Genomic DNA, 22,790 nt, shown 5'->3' on the forward strand with positions numbered 1-22,790 from the left:
CCACACATGGATGTCTGAGACAGCATGCATGCATATAAATGTGTGTGTTTAAAATATACGCACACATATGTATGTATGTATGTTTTCTATTTCGGGGGTGGGGGTGTAATACAGGGTTTCTCTGTGTAACCGTGGCTGTCCTACAACTCATTCTGTAGACCAACCTGGCCTCAAACTCAGAGATCTGCCTGGCTCTGGCAGTGTGGAGAGTGTGGAGAATAAAGGAAATGCGCACTCCCACCAGCTATGTTTTCTTATACATGTGTATCTGTGATAGCTCAACATACAAATTAGGCAGATTGAGAGATAAACAATAATTAATGATAAATTAAATAGAGCAATTATAGCCATATACTATAAAATTATTTAAACTATTAATTTATTTTGGCATTTTTCATTTAACACTTTAAGAGTGCAGTTGACTACAGGTGACTGAAACTTTGGCAACTGAAATCACAGAAAAGAACTGTTGCCTTTAATCACTCCACAGATCAAGAAACCAGCATGTCTTCTGACGGAAAGATTAAAAACAAAAATTACATCAATCCAATTTAAACTTATTTTCATTCTCCAAAACCAGGGGCAGGTGAGGGAGGGAGGATGGGGGGGTTGGGGGTGGGAACAGAGAAAGACAAAGAGAAACAGAGAAAAACTACTCCAGCACTCATTAAAAAAAAAAACAAAAAACAAAAAAAACGTTCCTGACCCCATCAAGAGGCAAACCCCACATGGGACTACTTTACTCACATTTATGTCTGTATGGTATATGAGGACACACAACGCTGGCAAAATCTGAGGAAAGAAGATAAACAGTAACGCTAGAGCTGATAGACACCTTTGCAAAAACAAACGGCGACACAAAAAAAGCAGTAATTAAAACACAATGTGAAAATTTAAAGTATCTATTAGAATACAAATTTTAAAATTCAACCTAAAAAAACAAAAAAAAGCATATTTCAAATGTCTAACTAAAAGATCTAAATAAATATGACAGAGACTAACGTTCCCAACAGAAAGTCAATTACTTGCAGAACTATCATTTATGACACACATGTCAGGTGAACAGCCTGGAGATGTTAGCACACAGACACACATTACTGACAGCTCAGAGAAATTACTTTCCATGGTTATCATCGGCTAAATTTGTATTCAATAAGCCGACTGCATAAATCAATAGCTTTAGTCAAGAAAATTACAACTACTGCAAGGTATAAGTTTTGTTTGTTGACCCTGGGTCTGTTAGATCTTTTACAAACCATGGGTCTCACACGAAGTACCAGTGTCATAACAAAGGTCAGACACTGGATAAAGACACAGACTATACAGACACAGTCACTCAACTCTATACGGTCAAGTGAGTAAAGTTTTATAGAATCTCTTACAATTTAAAGTATACTACATTTCTAAAGATAACAATTTTGTAAGAAATCAATAGACAGAATGCAAATTCACTCAAATTATTTCATATTTCTTAGCATTAAATCCATAAGGCAGTACAGCAAAATTGGTTTTTTTTCCCCTTTCTTATTTGGATTTGTTTTCTCTTCATGAAAACAGTCATTAAAAAATGAGCATTAGAATGGACTGACATTTTTTTTTAGATTTATTATTTATACAGTATTCTGCCCACTACAAGAAGGCACCAGATCTCATTACAGGTGGTTGTGAGCCACCCTGTGGGTGCTGAGAATTGAACTCGGGACCTTCGGAAGAGCAGACAGTGCTCTTAACCTCTGAGCCATCTCTCCAGCCTGGACTGACATTCTTTTTGCTTCTAAACAACACTCAACCTTGACGTATGGTGTGTTATACTTAAAAACAGAAGAACCTTTATACATTCAACAAAATCAGCAGATGCTCACTATATTCCCTGTGCAGGAACACCTAAGCACGTGCAGGGAATGAACCATCCCGCCTTTACAATTCTGTGTTTACCTCCTGAACTGTCTCCATAGGCGGCGGGGGGTCTTTATTCCTGCAGAGATTGACAATGACCCATGTGACGTTCCGAAGGAAGGTGATGGGGATGGAGGGATTGATGAAGGACAGAAGAGGTTTGACAACTCCCAGTGATATGACATAATCTCTACATTGAGGACCATCACCTACAGAAATGAAAATTGTATTTAAAAAAAAAATTACATTCAGGATGAGAAAGTCTGAAATGTGTGCAATGGTGCATGTCAGGACACCGGTGCTCTATGTTTCCTCGCCATTAGTCAGACGTCAAGTGCTGCTTCCCGTGAATTTGGTTTGGGAAACACATTTAACCACTGCTGACACAATTATACAGCCCTTTATACCCTTTACAGTAAAGCACCACCTTAGAAGAGTTTATCAATACAGGCAACTCACATGAAATTCAGAGGAAACATAGTATGTAATGGCTATGCCAATGTGGGGGAAAAGTTAATTTAAGATTCTCAACTAAAGCCTTTCAAACCTAAATTCAACTTACCTATGATGTTTCCCAAAGCCCACACTGCTTGTTCACACACATTCTGGTGTGGGGAATGGAGGAGTCGCAGAAAAAGTGGTACTGCATCTGAATGTAAGGAAAACAGGGTTAGCGAATGCGCTCACAGACTTCAACCCAAGGAAGTCACTACAGCTACACAAACACAGTTCACTGCATGGATACACAAAAATAGTTAATTTCAGCACTTTTAACTTGTTAGTACTTGAGCAATACCAAAAGCAAAAGGTTAAATGTCATTAACCTAACAAAAAACAAAAGGCAGTACAAAAATCTTCCCTATAATTATTTTTTAAAGATCCTATCCCAAATATGTATCTTTTTTTGCTCCTTTCTTTCTTTTTTTTTTGGGGGGGGGGGGGAAGACAGGGTTTCTCTATGTAGCCTTGGTTGTCCTGGACTCACTTTGTAGACCAGGCTGGCCTTGAACTCACAGAGACCATCTGCCTCCGCCTCCCAAGTGCTGGAATTCAAGGCATGTACCGCCACCACTTGGCCAAATATGTATCCTTAAAACATAATACACACTGTCAATGTAATTCCAATGCCTAATATAGGATTAACCAAACCCAATTAATCATAAGACTCACCAAATAATTTAAAGTAATCATATTTTGTATTCTAATTTTTTTACATGTAACATGTGTTTTGCCTACATGTATGTCTATGCATAAGTGTTGTCTGAGCTCCGAGAACTGGAGTGAGAGGTGGCTGTGAGCTACCGTGTGGGTGCTGGGAATGGAGCCTAGGTCCCCTGGAGGAGCAGGCGCCATCTCCCCAGCCCCACACTTCTTACACAGTACACCTTATACATTATACCCAATCGCAGCTCACGGCCATTTTTTCTTACACTTCTACTTTGCACGAGCTCTAGGATATGTGGCCTTACCTGTACACTACCTAGATACTTCACCTGACTTTTTTATCACAACAATTCATACATTCACAGACTACATCACGGTAAGTATTCAGCAGACTACGTTTTGGCTCTTTTGCAGAACTACAGTCACGACTCCAATCACCTTTACATGTCCATCGCCCGTCAAAGAGCTCTCCTGTCTCTAGCCATCACTATCCGTTCACTCAGTACCCCAAACCCAGGCCATCTGCTTACAGGTTTGTCTATTCTGGACATTTCAGGGCAAGGAAATCAAACTGCAGGTTTGTTTTTGTTTTTTAATGTGTGGCTTCTTTCACTTCATGACTTTTACGTTCACCTATGACGCCTCTCAATGCTTTATTTTTATAAATTCTATTCTTTTCCATGAATAGTGAGCTTCTGAAAAACTATGGCTGAGGCTGCTGGGAGTATCTATCTATGCACCAGCCACTGTGTGCACTGAGGCTGCTGGGAACATCTGTGCCCAGCCACTGTGAGCGCTGAGGCTGCTGGGAGCATCTGTGCACAGCCACTGTATGTGCTGAGGCTGCTGGGAGCATCTGTGCCCAGCCACTGTGAGCGCTGAGGCTGCTGGGAGCATCTGTGCCCAGCCACTGTGAGCGCTGAGGCTGCTGGGAGCATCTGTGCCCAGCCACTGTGTGCACTGAGGCTGCTGGGAGCATCTGTGCCCAGCCACTGTGAGCGCTGAGGCTGCTGGGAGCATCTGTGCACAGCCACTGTGTGCACTGAGGCTGCTGGGAGCATCTGTGGCCAGCCACTGTGAGCGCTGAGGCTGCTGGGAGCATCTGTGCCCAGCTACTGTGTGCACTGAGGCTGCTGGGAGCATCTGTGCCCAGCCACTGTGAGCGCTGAGGCTGCTGGGAGCATCTGTGCCCAGCCACTGTGTGCACTGAGGCTGCGGGGAGCATCTGTGCCCAGCCACTGTGAGCGCTGAGGCTGCTGGGAGCATCTGTGCCCAGCCACTGTATGTGCGTTTTCTCTCCCGTTTCATCTAGAAGTAGAACTGGGGACACGTGGTAAACTCAAATGTAACTTAAAAAAAAAAAAAAAAAACTAATACGCAAAGAATTTTTTATTTCTACCACTGAGAAGTTCAGTTTACAATGGAAATAACGAAAATAAAATGCTGTAGTTAACCTTACCTTTTAGTTTCTGTTAAAAACTTGTTCACTGCTACAACTTAATGTCAAATTGGTTTCTAAGAGCTGTGCTAACTTCAGCCACCAAATTATAGTAACTTATCTTGAAATAAACAAGGTGTGGGATGCACATCTGTAACCCCAGCACTCAGGAGGCAGAGGCCGCCTGATCTCTCTGAGTTAAGGCCAATCAGGTCTATAGAACAAGTTTCAGGTCAGCAAAGGCTACATAGCGAGGACCTGTCTCAAAGTTAAAAAAAAATTAACCACTGACTGTGAGCCAAGTGTAACACACACCTCAAATCTAGCACCAAGGAAGCTAAAGCAGGAGTGTCCTGAGTTTAAGGTCAGGCTGAAGTTCACAGAAACCTCAGAGACCAGACCTGGTTACGCAAGGCCCTCCCCACCAAGCCCCATCCTCAGCAAGGATATGCTATACCGTGAGAGGCCTGAGCTACTCAGCGTACTTAGGTATTAAAAACAAGGCATTTCAAGTCCTATTACTATCAGAGGGTCTCTATTCTGAAAGATAAAAGTCTATTCCCTTTTTGGTACCAAAATTACAATTATTTTGTAACAGTTTAATAATTCAGAAAAGATTTTAAAAAACATTAAAGTAACATAAAAATTTATGCTGTAACTTTAAAATATTCTAAGATAAAACTTAGTTTTCAGTAATCATTAAAACCTTCTGTAATCTTTAAAAAATAAAATAAAAGATTTGACTTACTAGACTGTACAACAGCTTGAGTCTGTGCAGAAGTTCCTGATGCTATATTAGTTAGTGCCCAAGCAGCTTCAAACTGTAATGAAGGACTGTTAAACAAACAAACAAACAAACATCATTACAGACACGTAACTGCCACTTTAACTTGTAAGTCTCAACCATCTTTCAGTTCCACCTTGCTATTTCCATCACCGGCTGCATGCATTTATTTCACCACCTGCATGGTTTTCCACGCCAGTCACTACAGTCTCACTTTAGTCTCAGCTGCAGCCTCCAGATTAGTCTTAAAACTGGGACCCACCTGAGTACACTACCATCTGGGTTACATTACAAGCTAGCTATTTCAAGGCTGCGTAATTCCAACAATAAAGCATTAAAATTTGAGACAGTCATGAAATCTAACAAAGAAAGTACAAAGTGAATCCACTTTCCTTAATTGGATTTTCAATTGTAGGCACTGACAATCTACAGTAAAAGGGTACCACAGGTGGAATGATAACATGTACGGATCATAAGAAGCAGATCAAGCAAGCTAAAGCACAGTCTATCTCAAATTCTATGCTTCAGAACTTAGAATTTATTCTACTGAGTAAAGCCAGGCATGGAACACACACCTTTAATCCCAGCATTTGGGAGGCAGAGAGAGGCAGGTGGATCTTTGTGAGTTGAAGGCTACCACGATCTACATAGTGAGTTCCAGGCCAGCCAGGGCTATGCAGTGAGGACTCTGACTCCAGAAAAAAGAGGGGTTGTGGAGAGAGACAAAAGACAGAGAAAGACAGAAGAAAAAAAAATGTAATAGAAAAAAAAGGGGGGGGAATAAAGCCAGGTGCAGGCCTAAAAGTTTAGTTACAAAGGAAGTCAAGGGCTGCGTGAGCCACAGAGGCCCAGGGGCCTACCCAGGTCAATGAGTAAGGCCACATCTCAAAAGCAAAAGCAATGGCTGGAGATGTGGTCCAGTGCTGGAGTACCTGGCTGCCCTGGATAAGGATCCAGTAGAGGGGAGGGACTGGAGTCCGAGTCAATGGCATACAAAATAGGCAAAAGGGTTACAGGTTGGAATAGGAGAGGTCTAGGATAGATAGATGGATAGATAGATAGATAGATGGATAGATAGATAGATAGATAGATAGATGGATGGATAGATAGATAGATGGATAGATAGATGGATAGATAGATAGATAGGTGAGTGTAATGTCAGAAATAATACTAGAATGGGAAGACATAACACCAGAAAAATCTAAAACAAGCCAGGACTAGGGAATAAGAAAAATCTGTATGTAAACACTGAAGAAGGAAAAAAAAAAGTTAAGCTATAGCAGCAGTGCAGATGGAAAATACACATTACATGTCAGAAAGAGCACACAGAAATGGAGTTGAAGGAAAGGAGCTGACATGATTAACTCTGCAGAAGGCAGGGGATGAGAGGCATTAAAGGCTGACTGGGGGTCAGGTGCCGTTGAAAGGATGAGGAGGTAAGAAGTGACAATGATACCACAGGCTGGAAGTGGGAAGTGTTAGTAAGCTGTTAGTAATGGGGCTGTGAGTGCGGAATAACAGTACAGAATACTTTGTGTAAATTGTGTACTTTTCCCCGCAACTGCCTAGTTTTTAAGATGGAATGCCTGAGGCTCAAAACTCAGTTAGGTGCTAAAAAAAGATCAGTTAGGTTCTGGTCAACACCAGCGTCTGTGGCTCTGAAGTCTAACACGAGCTTGTGCACTGTAACACAGCTTTCCATGGGAAATCACAGAGCCGTTATCTGAAGCACTGGCAACTTTCTATTCATGCCACACCTTGGATGATGGTTCTGAAATTATTCCTTGTTCCTGTTTTTCCTATATTTTTGTTTCACAGACACATCCACACAAATAAATCCATGCCAAAGCCTGGAAAGCAGAGGCAGGAGTGGGAGGACCAGAGCTGGGAACCAGGAACAAAAAGGAGCCTTACTGGCACATGTAAGATGGGATTTAATCTTTTAAGTAGCTGGAATAAAAACCTTCACTCAAATAAGCCCTGCTGTGGAGAATATATGACAGTTTTTAAGGTGTTAAGTATATAGAGATACACTTGATGAAAGTATCTCTTGGTCCCAAAAAGACTAAGATTTTTCCAGACCTCACAACAAAATTTATAATGTCCCTTGGGATCACTTAAGGCTATGTGCTTGGCCTGCTGTCCTAATATGTGCTCAGGCTGCTTAAATATAACTTACCTCTAAGAGAACATAACCAGCCTTACTATGCCTTGGATGTTCCATACAATCAGCTTTTACAACCTAAATCTAATGCACAGTTTCAATTTTAGGTTATATATTCTTCCATGCCCCTGACCCAGAATTGTACGCACGTACATGCGTGTTACGATAATCATTTGCTGAAAGTATCTGACAGGATGGAAGCAAACTTATACAACGAATATCCACCATAAATGTTGGAAACAACTTGCGGCTTTAGCTTGGTAATGTGTTTGCAGCGCTGTCTGCCTGGGTCAGCTGGGAGCAGTAAAGTGACTTCTGCCTTTGTAAACGTGCTAAAGACTTCTGTAGAGAATCCCTCACCGCTTCCCAATGCCTATGCTCTGCACTGTTTAATCAATACAGAGGAAAGCACTTTGTTAGAGACAGACACAAGGATGTGGATTCAGACACATATAGACCAACCAGGCAACAGGCACAAATCAGACACACACAACAGGCAGATTACAGACAGGTGGTAACCACAGTGTAGAGATGGAAGGCCTGGGCAGAGTAATGGAAAATTCAACTTTGGGATGACCCTTGGCCAAAGTAATGTAAAAGAAGTGGCTTTGTTTTCATTCCTTCATGCACCATCAATGCATTTTAGTGTTTGCTGAGGTTCTCCTGAATGCATTAACAGACACAGTTACGGACCAGAGGCAGAGGGAGGACTGCAGCTACTGTGGAAATATAAGATGGTCTTAAGTATAAAAAGCCCTTGGCGGCAACACTTATATACCAGTATTTTTACTTAATCAACTAAAAATGTCTTACACATTTAGCAAAATATCTTGTTTTGGTCTTTATGTTCTAGATGCAAAAATAGTACTCATTTTAGAGTTTTCGGTTTCAAACAAAGTTACTTCAAATTGGCGGAGTTTAATGAGAAACATCTATACACAAATGGAAACGGGGACAGAAGCTCACCAGGATGCCAAGGTTACCCTTCTCCTACTAACCAAGGCTGGAGCGCACTACAGACTCCTCAGAGAGCAGGGACCCGCTGGACTGTTCCTGGGAAAGGAGGAGTCACCTGGCTCTGAAAACCATCCGTGCTGACTAGTCATGAGACTCCTCTATATATAGACCACAGGCAAACACTGACTCAACTACTATTTGTGACGTTTAAACACCAGCGCAGAGTAAGAAACTTACACAGGAATGTATGACAATTTAAAAAGCACGAGGCTAGGAATACAGCTCAGTGGCAGAACTCCTGCTTTGGCTCCTTAAGGCCTGAGTTTGATCTATAGCACCTCAAAAGTAAAACAAATCCAAGCTTAGCAAACACAAAATGCTACTGAACTCTTTGCTAAAATATCAATATAAAAATTTAAGTTAACTGAAAAAATAAGTAGGCAAGTTCAAACTTACTTATCATCTCTTTCTAGACATTTAACTAGAATTGGTAAAATTCCAGATTTTATTAGGTCATCAATTGGTGGATTTCTGTCACTGGATAATAGTTTCCTGTAAAAAAGAAAAGAAAAAAAAAATTTAATTGCTATGGCTTCCAACCCATGAACATAAATACTCTACACTACCCCACTGTACAGTCAGCTACAGTGCCCGAGGGATGTACAGCCCAGCTCTCACCTTGCCGCCTGGACAGCACTCAACTGGACTACTGGGTTATCACTTGTGGCGTTCTGCAACAATAAGTATGCATTTTAGGCAATTAAAAAAATAAAAACTATTTCAAAACATTTCAGAATGATAGTATTAAAGTAATACCATACCTGCAATATAGCTTCTAGTGTTACATTTTGCTTAAAAAGAAAGAAAGATAGTTCAGAAGAGAATAGTATCAAAGCTGCTTACTAGTCAACCTTTATAATTATCATTATCAATTTTTTCTTAAGTTTAAAGTGGTGTTCTCCTGGTTATAATAGAAATATTTACAGGCACATTATGAAAACATAGTAACTTACTGCTTTAAAATCAGCATCAACATCTGAATCTTCTAAGCTTTCTTCTTGGGGAACATTTCTCTTTTTCAGTAAGTGCTCGTCTCTTTTGTTCTGAAAGGGAACCAATAAATGCTTAAGAGCTCATGAAGGCTGCCGTTAATGAAGCTGTCTTTGGTGCCAGAATTAACAACGAGCTGGTTTAACTCCAGTGCTAGTGGGTCATTCCCACCCCCAGCTCATTAAGCACCAACTGCCTGACCAACACTGTGAGGGCTTGCCTGGGGTGCAGACTGTGTATGCATCAAGTAGCTTTCATCTACCTATTGCTAAGAGCTGCTGAAGCAATTTATTAAGAAGACAACAAGAAGAGCTTAAGAATAAATATTAATGCCTAAGCACAAGCTGGGGTACAAGGAATAGGAATTTATTAAATGTCATGTAAATTAGTGCAACTTCAGACTAAACTTTTACTCATCTGCGACTACAACTACTACCACCATTACTACAACAACTACTACCACCATTACTACAACAACTACTACCACCATTACTACAACAACTACCACCATTACTACAACTACTACCACCACCATTACTACAACTACTACCACCATTACTACAACAACTACCACCATTACTACAACTACTACCACCATTACTACAACTACTACCACCATTACTACAACTACTACCACCATTACTACAACAACTACCACCATTACTACAACTACTACCACCATTACTACAACAACTACTTCTACCACCACCACCACCACAACCACTACTACTATCACTATTACCAGTACAACAACTCCTACCATCAGTTATTATTAGTGAAGGTAGGAGCCGCAGTTCATATATGGAAGAGGTCAGGGAAAAACTTTGAGGATTTGGTTCTTTCTTCTTCACTTCATGGTTCTAGGTGGTTGGGCTTGTGGCATCAGTAGCTACAAGTACATTCACTGCCCAACCATCTTGCCAGGCCAGATTAAACTCTTGCAACCTTAATTTTACAAACAAGGATTTTTCCAATCCTTCATTTTATGGCACCTAAATTGTGCTATGCCACTTCAAGTATTATTGAACAGCAAGTAACTTCTCAACTTAAAATTTGAATATACTTCTAGGGCCCAGTATTTGTGGATGTATTTGATTACAATATTATTAAAGAAGTTGGCAAAATTAGGTCAAAGAGAAGATGCAAACGACATACCCACTGGATGACATCGTCTTTTGCTCTGTGTGCAAGCCAGCACGTTTCAGACACCACGGTGTCTATAAAGTCATTAGCTTACTCCCACTAACAAATAACACGCACCGTCTCACAACGGCAAAGCCACAGGTATTTATAGACCTCTAATGGCTCCTTATGCGCTAACATACAGTGAGAAGAACAGGGTAGGTGGCACTCTTCGGCTTTTGTTTTGTTTTCTTTGGTGTGAACCTGGGCTCTGCACACGCTGGGCAAGCACTCCACCACTAAGTCTCAGCCTCAGCCCTCAGATGGCATTCTGGCCAAGTGCCAAAATGTACTACCAGCAGTAAAGGACAAAGTAACTGTGCTCGCTGACCTGATGCAGAGAAAGAACAACACCCCTCAGGAATTACTCCTGATTAAACGAAGTAAAATTTCTTGTGAAAAGTCAAACAAACCCTCACTTAACACAGGGGTGGAGGGCTATATGCCTCAAAGACGCAGTCACTAAAGATGAGAAAGCCTGGAGAACAGTTCCACAACAAAATGCGGGTCTATCTTGGATGGGCTCTTTCACTTACAATTAAGAAATTCTGAGTTGACTACTGACGAGATGATATAATCCTACATTAACTTGACAAATGTACAGTTACATAAAAGTCTCTTTTTTATGAAATATGAGCTGATATACTAAAGGCAATAGGAAACCCTACTGTTACCTGTTGCTGGTTTAAAAAAAAGTATGTGTGTATAATATATAAATTAAAAAGGAAATATGGAAAAATGCTAACAATCCAGTGAAGCTAGGCGCCACAGAGGTATAAAATAGCTTCTGTACTATTCTTGCAACTTTAACTTTCAAACTACAAATTTGAAATTGTTTCCCAAAAGTTAACAACTTACTCCCATTAAAAGTTTAAACAAATCAACTTTCAGCACAACTGTCACCCTGGCTCACTAACACAAGCTAGAGGGACTCTCAGTTAAGAAAATACCTCCTGCTGAAGATCTGTCTGGAGGCAAGTCTTGAGAAGGCCCAGGTCGCAGCTAGCAATGCTGCCCCTAGGCTGGCGCTGAGCAACCTACTCCTCACGGTTTCTGCTTCAGCCCCTGCCCACTTCCCTGGGTGGCTGACGACAAGCTGGAAGATGAAATAAACCTTCTTGCCCCAAGTTGCTTTGATCATGTGTTTAGAAACCTTGAGACACACCCTCTCCCCAAACTATTCTTACCCTGATCCCTCCTATTTTCATCCTGGTTTACTCCAGCTTCTTAGCACCTGAGAAGTTAAGCTTCCAAAGCCTTTCAGGCACCTCACTCCATCACTCCTGCTCTTCGAGGTACAGACATACACTCCCCAACCTTGAGGCAGCACTTGGTCATCTTATACAACCACGTGTCTGCTTTGGTAGGTGTACCCTTACTTAGGAAGAATATTCCTGATATGGTTTTGTTTGTTTGATTTTTGGGCAACAGTGTGTCACTAGGTGGCCCTGACTGGCCTAGGACTTGCTATCCCTACCAGCCTCACAGAGATAGCCCGCCTCTGCCTTCCCAGGGCCAGGATAAAGGTACACAACAGCATACTGGGCAGAAGGCAGCTTTCTATTCCTAAGTTATTATATTTCTTTTCAATCATGAATGAATATTTAGTGTCATTAATTATGTTCCTTTTGTATCAACTTTCCACTTTCCTCTGCAAGTGTGGTGATTTTCAATGTTAAAGTACCCTTTTAGTTCTTGAGCGAGCATCCTAAAACCGTTCTAAAGTGGGCATTATTGGACTCAGTTTATTAAGATTTCATTTAGAATTTTGCTTCCTCTCTTTCCCCGTGTAGAACTGGCTGACAAGCATCTTTTCTGGAACTATCTCATCTGGGGCTCAGGTAATATATTTCTTGTTTCATAAAAGGAACTGAGGAGTGTGTCCTCTTTTCTTAACCTGAAATCCCGTAAGAAACTGGACTTACCGGCTTCTTTGAATGTATTCTGGCATTCACCTATCACAATACTACTTTTGCCTTGCAAAAGAAGATGGGAGAAATTATAGACATTCTTAGCTACTGATTAATTTGGTTTTAGAATTCACAGGGTTTTTCCTATGTTCCTGAACCAGAAGGGGTAATCCACACCCACACTGCCCAATTCACTGAAGTGTGAGGGGTTGGTGGCTTAGTCACAACATCTCCCTTCCCAAGTCCGCGCGTGCAGTGGTACAGCCTGCACTAACCAGAGGCAGAGCCGTGCACTGCCTTGCCAATGGAACACTGAACAAGAAAGCTCGAAAATACTCAGGTGGTGGAGACTGTCCTCTCAGGCTGTTCCTTCTGAAACCATGTGAGCACTGAGCAGAGGAGAGAAGGGCGAGGCTATGAGGAGAACAGGCAAGGTCGCAGCCAACACCCAGACACTACACAGATGACCCCAGATCATCAGTTACTAACCCAGATAGAGTAAACCCATATGCAAGCAGCCACTCTCAGGTCAGACAAGGAATAAAATGACTTCTGTTTCCAAGGACTTAATTTCAAGTGAAACACTCATTTTGTTAAATCTATGTTGGATTTTAATTTACAGAATTTAGAATTTGAGAATTAAAATTGTAGAATTCTAGTATTTAATTCAACTTGCCTTAACGTTTTAAAATGTAGCACCACTAACAGCATTCTACAAGATCTGATGTGGGATGGGATCTTGTTGATGCTCGAGTTATTTAGGGGGGTTTAAAAGAAAACTTTCACCAATTATCACATTTTTCTTTCTTCTTCGCTGGCATTTTTTTCTTTTTCTGTTTTTGTTGTGGCTGATGTCTTTCAGACAGTCTCACTACATAGCCCCAACTAGCCAAGAACTCAGTGAGACTGGGATCAAACTGATGGTGATCTCCCGCTCTCTCAGAATAGGATTATAGAAATATACTGCCAAGTGTGACTTATCAATGTCTAGCTTAATTGTGCTGACATTAAAGAAAATGGCCTTGTATAGCACTCAAATTAGGTTTTCAAGCTTATCTGTACTTCCACCTTCACAACCCTTGAATGAACATTTCTCCAAGGGATCATGTGGTCCTTTCAGGGTATCAGTAACCAAGAGGTAGTAACTGGGCACTCTGGAAACTAAGGCAGGCAGATCTCCAAGTTCCAGGCCAGTCTGATCTATCCAGTAAGTTCTAGGATACCCAGGCATATAGAGACTGTCTCAACACACACACACACACACACACACACACACACACACACACACACACACACACACACACGAAAGAGAGAAAGGAAGAAAGAAAAAGGAAAGAAAAGAAAGAGAAGGAAAACACAGAAGCAGAATCATACATACTCGCACAGATAGTCCATTAAAACACAAAATAGGAAAACACAGTATATAAGCAAAAGATCTGTAAGGGGCAGGGGGAAGGCTAGGCAAAGCATTAGGAGACAAAATACCACCAAAAAATCCCACTGAGTTTGTTTTGTGTTAGCCATCTACTGCTGAGCACGGGAACTGCCTTTAAGTGTGGCTTGTACTCCCTAGGGAACTCCATTGGAGAAAGTTAACAGCTGGAGCTGGCTTCTGGGTTAGGGTGGGGGTTCCTGTCCACTTCCACTCTCCGCACTGATCCCCCATCTGGTTCTCACCTATGCAGGCCCTGTGCTTGCTGCCACAATCTCCGAGCTCACTCTGTCTCAGTCCTGCTGTATCTACAAGGCCTTGTCTCCCATGAGCCCTGGATGGAGGCACCCCACTTAGGACAGAGTGCTCCAAATCTCTCACTCTATACACTGTCCAGCTGTGCATCTCTGAATTGGCTCCAACTACTCCAAGAGCAAGCTTCTCTCATCATGGCTGAGGAAGACACTAAAGGTTCAGCACAATGTCGTTAGGAGCCATTTTATTGTTCTGCTCCTTTAGCAGAGCAGTGGTGTATGGTACTCCCCTGCTCACAGGTTTCTGGCCACCTCGACAGTGTTGGGCATGGGCTCCATCTCAAGCCAAGGGTTTGTCAATCTTACTATTTTTTCAAAGAATCAGCTCTTAGATTTGTTGATTCTTTGTTGTTTTCTTTGTTTGTATTACACATCTTAATTACTGCTCTAATTTTTAAACTGGTTTTAGATTTGCCTTGTTCTTGTTTTTCCACATTTACAACTTGCATCATTAAGCCATTTATTAATTTATGCTTTTTCTGAATCTTTCTTCTTCTCCTTTTTGCCTTGGCTGTGGTGGACTTGTTTATAGAGCACACTGGCCTCAAATTCAGAGATCTGCCTGCCTCTACTCCCCCTAGTGCTGGGATTACAGGTGAGGCACCACACTGGGCAATAACTTATTGTAGGAACTTAGAACTACTGTTTTTTTTTTTTAAATCTTTATTTAAGTTATTCAGATTATATCTAATTTGTTATCACCTCACTTGTATCTTCCCCCCCCCCCTTCATCCTATTCTCCTTCCCTAGGTCTGTGACAGAAGGGGACCTCCTCCCCCACTATAAGATCACAGCCTATCATGTCTCTTCCTGGTAGCCTCTTTCTTGCCCTTCTTCTGAGTGTCACCAGGTCTCTCCACCAAGGGGAAGTGGTCCAATAGGGGGCATCAGAGTTCATGTCTGAGTCAGTCCCTGCTCTCCACACAACTGTGGAGAATGTGCTGTCCATTGGCTAGATCTGGATAGGGCTTCTAGGTTTACTGCATGCATTGTCCTTGGTTGGTACAGTAGTTTGAGCTGACCTGCCTGAGTCCAGATCCACCAGCCTTAATGGTCTTCTTGTAGGTTTCTAGGACCCTCTGGATCCTTCTATTTCCCCATTCTTCCTTACTTTTCTTACCTAGAGTCCCAATAGGAAGTCCCAGTATCTATCCCAATCTCCAGCTAAGTGAAGACTTTCAGAGGACATCCCTGTTGGGCTAGTGTCCAATTATAAGTGAGTATATGCCATGTGTATCATTCTAGGTCTAGGTTAACTCACGAGGATGATCATTTCTAGTTCCATCCATTTGCCTGCAAATTTCAGGATTTCCTTGTTTTTAATAGCTGAGGAGTATTCCATACTGTAAATGTACCACACTTTCTTTATCCATTCTTTGACCGAGGGACATCTAGGTTGTTTCCAGGTTCTGGCTATTATGAATAAGGCTGCTATTAACATGATTGAGCATATGTCCTTGTTGTGTGCTGGAGCATCTTTTGGGTATATTCCAAGGAGTGGAATAGCTGGGTCTTGAAGTAGCCCTATTCCCAGTTTTCTGAGAAAGCGCCAGATTGATTTCCAAAGTGGTTGTACAAGTTTGCACTCCCACCAGCAATGAAGCAGTGTTCCCCTTTTTCCACGTCCCCGCCAGCATATGCTGTCATTTGAAACCACAGACACTAAATCTGTTAGAAGAAAAAGTGGGGGAAGAGTCTGGAACTCATTGGCATAGGAGACAACTTCCTGAACAGAATTCCAACAGCCCCAGACTCTTGAACAACAATTAATAAATGGGACCTCATGAGGCTGAGGCTTCTGTAAGGCAGGAGACACTGTCAAGAGAACAAAGCGACAGCCTACAGACTGGGAAAAGAGCTCAAGAAATTAAAAACCACCAAATCAAATAACCTGAAAAGGGGCTCAGAACTAAACAGAAAATTCTCAACAGAGGAATATCGAATGGCTGAATAACATTTAGAAGAAATGCTCAACATCCTTAGTCATCAGAGAAATGCAAACCAAACCGACTCTGAGATTCCATCTTACACCCACCAGAACGGCTGAGATCAAAACTCCTGTCTTTATAGGATTGCTTTCAATGTGTCCCTGAGAGACTTCATGTTTATTTACGTTTTTGTTTAGCTCCAAAAAAATCATCTCTTTCTTCATTTCTTCTTTCATTCATTCATCATTCAACAATGCGTAGTTTAATCTCCACAAGTTTGTGCATTTACTAGAGATTTGCTATGTATTTAAAGTTTTACTGTACTGTGGTCAGATAGGATATAGGAAGTGTTTTCAATCTTCTTGATTTATTTTTTAAAAAAATATTGGTTCATGTTCCAGGATGTGGTCTATTCTATAAAACCATCTATGTACCGCTGAGTAAATGGATATTCTTGTTTGTGTGACTTTTTCTGTAAATACCTATTAAGTCCATTTATTGTACGGTGGCGATTAATTCTGATGTTTCTGTTTCCTTTTGTCCAGATGACCTGTCTATGGGAGAAAGTAGGGTAGTAAAATCATCTACTATTAATGAATTGATATTGTTAAATTGTGCCGGTAAATCCAGTAGTAGCTTTTTAAAAAATTAAATTAAATTAAATGCACCAGAGTTTGTTTGGTGCATATATATTAAAGTTAGTAATGTCTTCTTGGTTAAGTGTTTGATTAGAATGAAGTATTCTTCATCTCTTCTGATTAGTTTTAATTTCAAGTCTATTTTATTAAATATTGGGATACGGACATCTGCCTGTTAAATGGTCCCATCTGATTGGTGCTTTTGTGCATCCTTTTAGTCTAAGGTGACGCCTACCTTTACAGCTGTGTACAACAGACAGATGGGATTTTGTTTCTTTATCCTTTCAGTCAGCCTGTTACTTTTAATGGGAGAATTAAGGCCACTGACATGTAAAGTTATCACTACAGTACGTATATTAATTGTGCTCACTGTGTTGTTGATAAATTTGGTGTTGCTTCTGTCCTCAGTAGCACTTTGTGCTTTAATAATATGGTTTCCTGTCTTTCCAATGTCTCTGGTATGTTCATTCCTCTCTTCACCCCTAAATAATTGCTTCCTGTATTTTCAAATCTTTTTCAGCTGTTTATATGATGAAAAAAAAAAAACCTTTTTCCTTCAACTATGGCAGGTTGCTTTGCTGGCTCTATTAGTCTGGGATGGACAGCACAGTTTTTAGGAATACATTTGGGAATCAATATACTTTCTTTGTTCTAAATACTTAAGTGTTTTAAATATACTATGCCATAGTGATTTTTATTGCTGATTTTGTCTGGTTGGGGTTCTGTGTGCTTCTTGTGTCTGTATGGTGTGTCTTTCCCTAGTTTGGACAAGTTTTCCTCTGTGATTTTGTTGAAGTTCTGCTCTATGTCATAAACTCTGAATTGCTTCTTCTCCCGCATCTACAACTGTGATTCAAAGACTTTTTTCTTTGTTTCCCACATTTCCTGTATGTCCTAATATTTCCTTTTTTCTTTTTAAATTTTTTTTCCAAATTCATTGCTTATTTGATTTTATCTTCCACTTCTGATATCCTATCTTCTACAGGTCCTGATGTTCTTTCTTCTGCTTGACTCGTTCTATTTTTAAGGTTTTCCTTGAGTTTCCTGGTTGGGCTGTTAAGTGTTTCAATTCCACTGCCATCTCCTCATTCCTACTTCTTTCTCTAGCGTCCCTCCTCCAGTCTCGGCCTGTCTCTGTCACTCCCTTCCGGCTTGTATTTGCATTTCCCTGGGCATCACTCAGGCATTAAATTGTTCCTCCTTAATTTCATTGAGCTTCGAATCTTCATTAACTACTTGAATTTTTTAATAAAGTTTATGATTGTTCTTTAAAATCTTTGTTCTGCGTTCATCTAGGTAATAATTTCCATTGGCAGACATTTGTACGGGACTGGTAAGTCTTGGAGAGAAGATACTGGTTTGATCTGCCACATTATATTGGTAGTTTTACAATGGGCATGTGGGCTTTTTTGTTAATTCTGAGTCTAATATAAACAGAAAAGGCTGGGGCGGAAGAGAGGATGTGTAGGCAGGTTGGGCCTAGGGGTCAGAACTGGCCTGGGTAGAATGAAGTTAGACAGAATGAGGGGCGTGGCTGGTGTACAGGATGTGCTTCCTGGAGTGTGGGTGGAGAAGCTGGGTATGGGCTGAGGAATAGGTAGGCAGGGTCCTGGAAGAAGGGTCCAGTGTGGCACAGGCAGGTGAGGCCAGACTAGACCTGGGCACTGTATGTGGCGGTCAGGGAGATTCACCTGGATCCTGGAAAAGGAAATGGGAGTGCTGGTTGGGTAAAGTGGCTGGGTGTAGTACAGAAGGGACCTATGGGTGGCGGCAGGTAGGGTGTGTTCTGGTGGAAGCCAGGAAGTCTTTTCAAGCACAGATGGGTGGCCAGCCTAGGCTGGGGTACTGGATGGGGGGAACAGGCTAATCTGTTGGGTTGGAAGAAGGTGTGGATAGGAATGCCAGAGATACTCACCCACAGCTTGTCTCTTTATAGTTTGTTTTTGTGGCTTATTCTTAAGGCTATGTCTGGCCCTAGACTCTAAAAATTTCCTTCATGGATTTTTTTGTACAAGTTAATGCTTTTCTGTTTCATTTTTAAATATATTATCTGAGTCTATATTCTTGCATATAATGTGATTTTGGGGTTCAGATACACCTTTTGTTGTTGCTCTTGATGTTTTGCTCGAATGTTACATCTGCGTCATGTGCTTGGTTCCCACATAGCCCAGAGGAGGGCACAGCAGGTTCCCTAGGACTGCAGTTGCAGATGGCTGTGATCCACCATGCGGGTGCTGCAACTTGCCATCTTCTAGAAGAGCAGCCGGTGCCCCTAACCACTGAGCCATCTCTCTAGCTTCTGAGGCACTGTATGGATGTTCAATTGCTTGGTGCCTCTTCTTCCAATGAAATGGTTTTGCACTATTACCAAAACCAGCTGGGGACTAAAGCTACAGCTTGGTAGCAGAGGCTTAACATGTTCTGCATAGGTTCTATTCACAAAAACAATTAAAAACATATACAAGCAAGCAATCTGTTAGGGACCTGCTTCTGAGTTTGCATCTACCTCTCAGTTTTACCTCCAGTTCCATGAATGTGTGTGCTTGTCCTGTATACGCTTAGGTTCTACACTGAGCAAAGCAACTCCACTTTCCTTTTCCTTTTCTGTCAGTACTGTGTTAGCTATTGTAGCGTACATTTTAAAATAAGCTTTTCTTTGTCTTCAAAAATTCTTGCTAAAATTTAATAGATTACGTATTAAACATATCAGACTTGCCAACAAATGCCTTTACCCACTAAGCCATCTTGTTATTTCAAGGTGTTTTTTCCCGTTGGGGTACCTGTAACTGGTATTGTTTTTCATTCTGCTTCTGCATGCTGTTAGTATGCTATGATCTTGACTTTTATGAACTGAATATTATGGTTATCAAAGTCATCTACAGACTGTCGACATCTTCTAGCACTCTTTGCCTTCTCTTCCAGCATTGCTGGAACTTCCAGCAGTATAGAAATGGACGACAGTGAAAACAGATCCTCTTGATCTGCCTCCAAATCCTAGGGGAAAGCTTTCAGTTTTTCACTGTTAAGTATGAAATCTGTGGTTGTTCTTCACAAAATGTGGTAATTCCTCTCATTCCTAATGTCTTTGGACATTTAATCAGGAATGGGCACTAGATTTTGTAGCATGCTTTGCCCAAACTAACTGATATAATCTTAGGATTTTTCTGTATACCTTGCTACTATGGAGAAAGTTCTGGGCAAGGTCGTGGTGGTTTAAAGAAGAATGTCCTCGAATGCTTAGGGAGCGGCAACTGTTTGAGAGGATTAGGACCTGTGGCCCTGTTGGAGGAAGTGTGTCACTGGGGTGGGCTTTGAGGTTTCAAGTGCCCAAGCCTGGCCCACTGGCTCTCTCTTTTTCCTGCTGCCTCCAGGTCCAGAAGTAGAACTCTCGGCTTCGCAGCATCGTATCTACTTGTACACACACGTCCCTAGGATGGTCTCTGAACTGTAAGTCAGCCCCAATTAAATGCCTTTTTTTTTTTTTTTTTTTTTTAAATAAGAGTTGTCCAGTCTTAGTGTCTCTTCACAGCAATACAACACTGAATAAGACAGTTGTTTTATCCTGTTCAGGAGTTTTCTGAGACAGGTGCCCCACAATCTCAGGTTAGCCTTGAACTTACGGCAATTCTGTATCAACCTTCCAAATACTGGAATGAGAAGTGTGACCTGCCATGCCCAGTTCGATGTGTGTACTATTTCTGTGTGCAGAGGGTATGTGTACATGCCTCAGGGAGAAGGACAATCTGAGACATGGTTCTCTCGTTCCACATAGGGGTTTTCTGAGGATCAAACTCAGGTGTCAAACTTTGTAGTAAGTACCATTACTTTCTGAGCTACCGCACTGGCCCACAACATGGAATATATTTTAAAAGAGTATTTTAAGAAGTCAAACAACTAATTGAAATAAATATTGAATGTGAGTAGCCAAGTGAGGCATTTTAGTGGTTTCTTAAAGTAAGACCTTAACTTTTCTCACTTTTAAATTACCTGCCTGATCAACTACCACCACCAGATGCCAAGGTGAGAAATACCAGTAACAAGTTTTAATTTGATTCTCAACTTATAAAGCATTATTCATGAACATTCACAAACATATTATAACATAACAGTTAATAGCATTGTCACTTCTCAGCTGGTGACTTTAGATGACCCTGACCTCAGTCTTCCTGCCTCTACCCCCAAGGGCTGCGGTCACAGGAGCGAGGTGCCACATCCCTAGCCAGCACAGCATCCTAAGTGGTTTTCTTTAAATGCAAACTGCCCTTACCTTCCGGAGTTCAACTGTCACTTCATTTCTGTGTCTTCGCATTGTCTAAAAAGAAAAATAAAGATTATTTTAGTGTCAAAATATTAATACTGCTAATATGCAAATTGGTCTCTTTTTAAAACCAACTTAATCTTTTTTTAAGCAACGTCTTGAGGTTTTATTTTTTTATTTTCTATGTACACTTGCCTGAATATATGTCTGTGTAGAACATGTATCCAGTCACCATAAAGTCAGAAGGCGGCACTGGAGAGCCTAGCCCTAGAGTTACAGAAAGATGTGAGCACCATGTGGATGCTAGGGATTGACCCCGGATCCAAGCTTTTAACTACTGAGCCATCTCTCCAGCCTCCTAACATAGTCTTAAATTTAAATTTTAAAACTGAGTCATCTATTTATTTACTGTTTGCTTTTGAGACAAGGTATCACTACATAGGCCAAGCTGGTCTGGAATCCAAACTCCTTCTTCAGCTCCCTCCACGTGGTTAAGATCACAGCACATGCCACAGCATCTACCTGACCAGGCCTTTTAAATAATGAGCTATAATCAGCTAAAAAGCTGACAGTATTTTTAGCTTTTGCACTAGGTTTTTGTTTTGGTGCTGGGAGTGCCTGTCTGTCTGTCTGTCTGTCTGTGTAGTTATTTCCTCTCTTTTGTGTACTTTCTGTAGGAAATCTAAATTATCTCACTTCCTCCTATCTTGTCTCCTGACAAATAACAAACAAAGCAGAACAATCACCTGTAATAACTGAATCCTAAGCAACAAGGCCCCATTAAATTCTCAAAGAAGAGTTTGAGCACAGAACCAACAATGTCTACATCCTCATCCATAGGCCACCTCACTCTCCCAGTAAAGTATAGCTTAGCTTAAGTCAGTCAGATGAGACGTATAGCCAATGACTTCTGCCTCTTAACTACTTATATTTTAAAGTAACAATCAACTTACTTTCTGACTACATAGTTCTCATGTATGAGCAGCTGCCACATGTTCTGCTGCCATGCCTTCCCTAGCATGATGGACTGTATCCTCTCAACCCATGAATCAAAATAAATCCTGTCCACTTAAGTTACTTCTTTGAGGTACTTGATCCTAGCTACTGTAACGACCCATGTGGTGTAGACGGACGGTTGGAACTGGTCTCCAGAAGGGATGTAACAGAACCCGAAGTAGGTGCTAGGAGAGCTATCAGCCATTCTGTAAAGAGCCCAGGAAATTAGACATCAGAATGCCAGCAGAAACGCGGACAGTAAGCACTGTAGTCATGAAGTTCCATAGGGAACAAAGCGTCTACAGGAACCGGGCCAAAGGGCTATTCATGTTATAGTCTGGGGAAAATGTTGTTATTTAGAGAAACAATTTCCAAGACATCCTAGTATTCAGGCTATGTCATGAATGGTGCTCACTGCCTTTAGCCTGGTTTATAACAAGAACTACAAGCTGAAAATACAGCAGAAATAACGGGGAGATGTGCAGTTTGGAGAGGAAAGGGGTGCTAAACATAAAGTGACAGAGATGTGACAATAGTGCTAGACATGTTAAGAAGATGAGGGCATTAAAGATCAAGCTGCTCAGGATACTGACACAATAAAAATATTTTTTCTCAGTTTTAAGAATTGGCTCATGGGTCAAGAGCGTTTGCTGATCTTCACGGATGAGAATTTGGTTCC

The 22,790-nt window shown here is 41.2% G+C and overlaps 1 protein-coding gene across 1 annotated transcript in view; it reads right to left on the reverse strand.

Annotated features, from left to right (window-relative positions):
• The window catches only part of Kpna3 (karyopherin subunit alpha 3), a 66,757-nt gene that overhangs the window by 13,796 nt on the left and 30,171 nt on the right, over positions 1-22,790 (reverse strand). Inside the window, exons 2-10 of the mRNA XM_051160664.1 lie at positions 21,125-21,169; positions 9,417-9,506; positions 9,225-9,254; positions 9,082-9,134; positions 8,860-8,955; positions 5,247-5,332; positions 2,459-2,545; positions 1,936-2,105; positions 748-792 (exon numbers count right to left, since the gene is read on the reverse strand). Coding sequence (XP_051016621.1) covers positions 748-792; positions 1,936-2,105; positions 2,459-2,545; positions 5,247-5,332; positions 8,860-8,955; positions 9,082-9,134; positions 9,225-9,254; positions 9,417-9,506; positions 21,125-21,169 — 702 coding nt within the window. The remainder of the gene's footprint in view (positions 1-747; positions 793-1,935; positions 2,106-2,458; positions 2,546-5,246; positions 5,333-8,859; positions 8,956-9,081; positions 9,135-9,224; positions 9,255-9,416; positions 9,507-21,124; positions 21,170-22,790) is intronic.

Source organism: Acomys russatus, chromosome 18 (assembly GCF_903995435.1).
Source record: "Acomys russatus chromosome 18, mAcoRus1.1, whole genome shotgun sequence".
NCBI classification, from domain to species: Eukaryota; Metazoa; Chordata; class Mammalia; order Rodentia; family Muridae; genus Acomys; species Acomys russatus.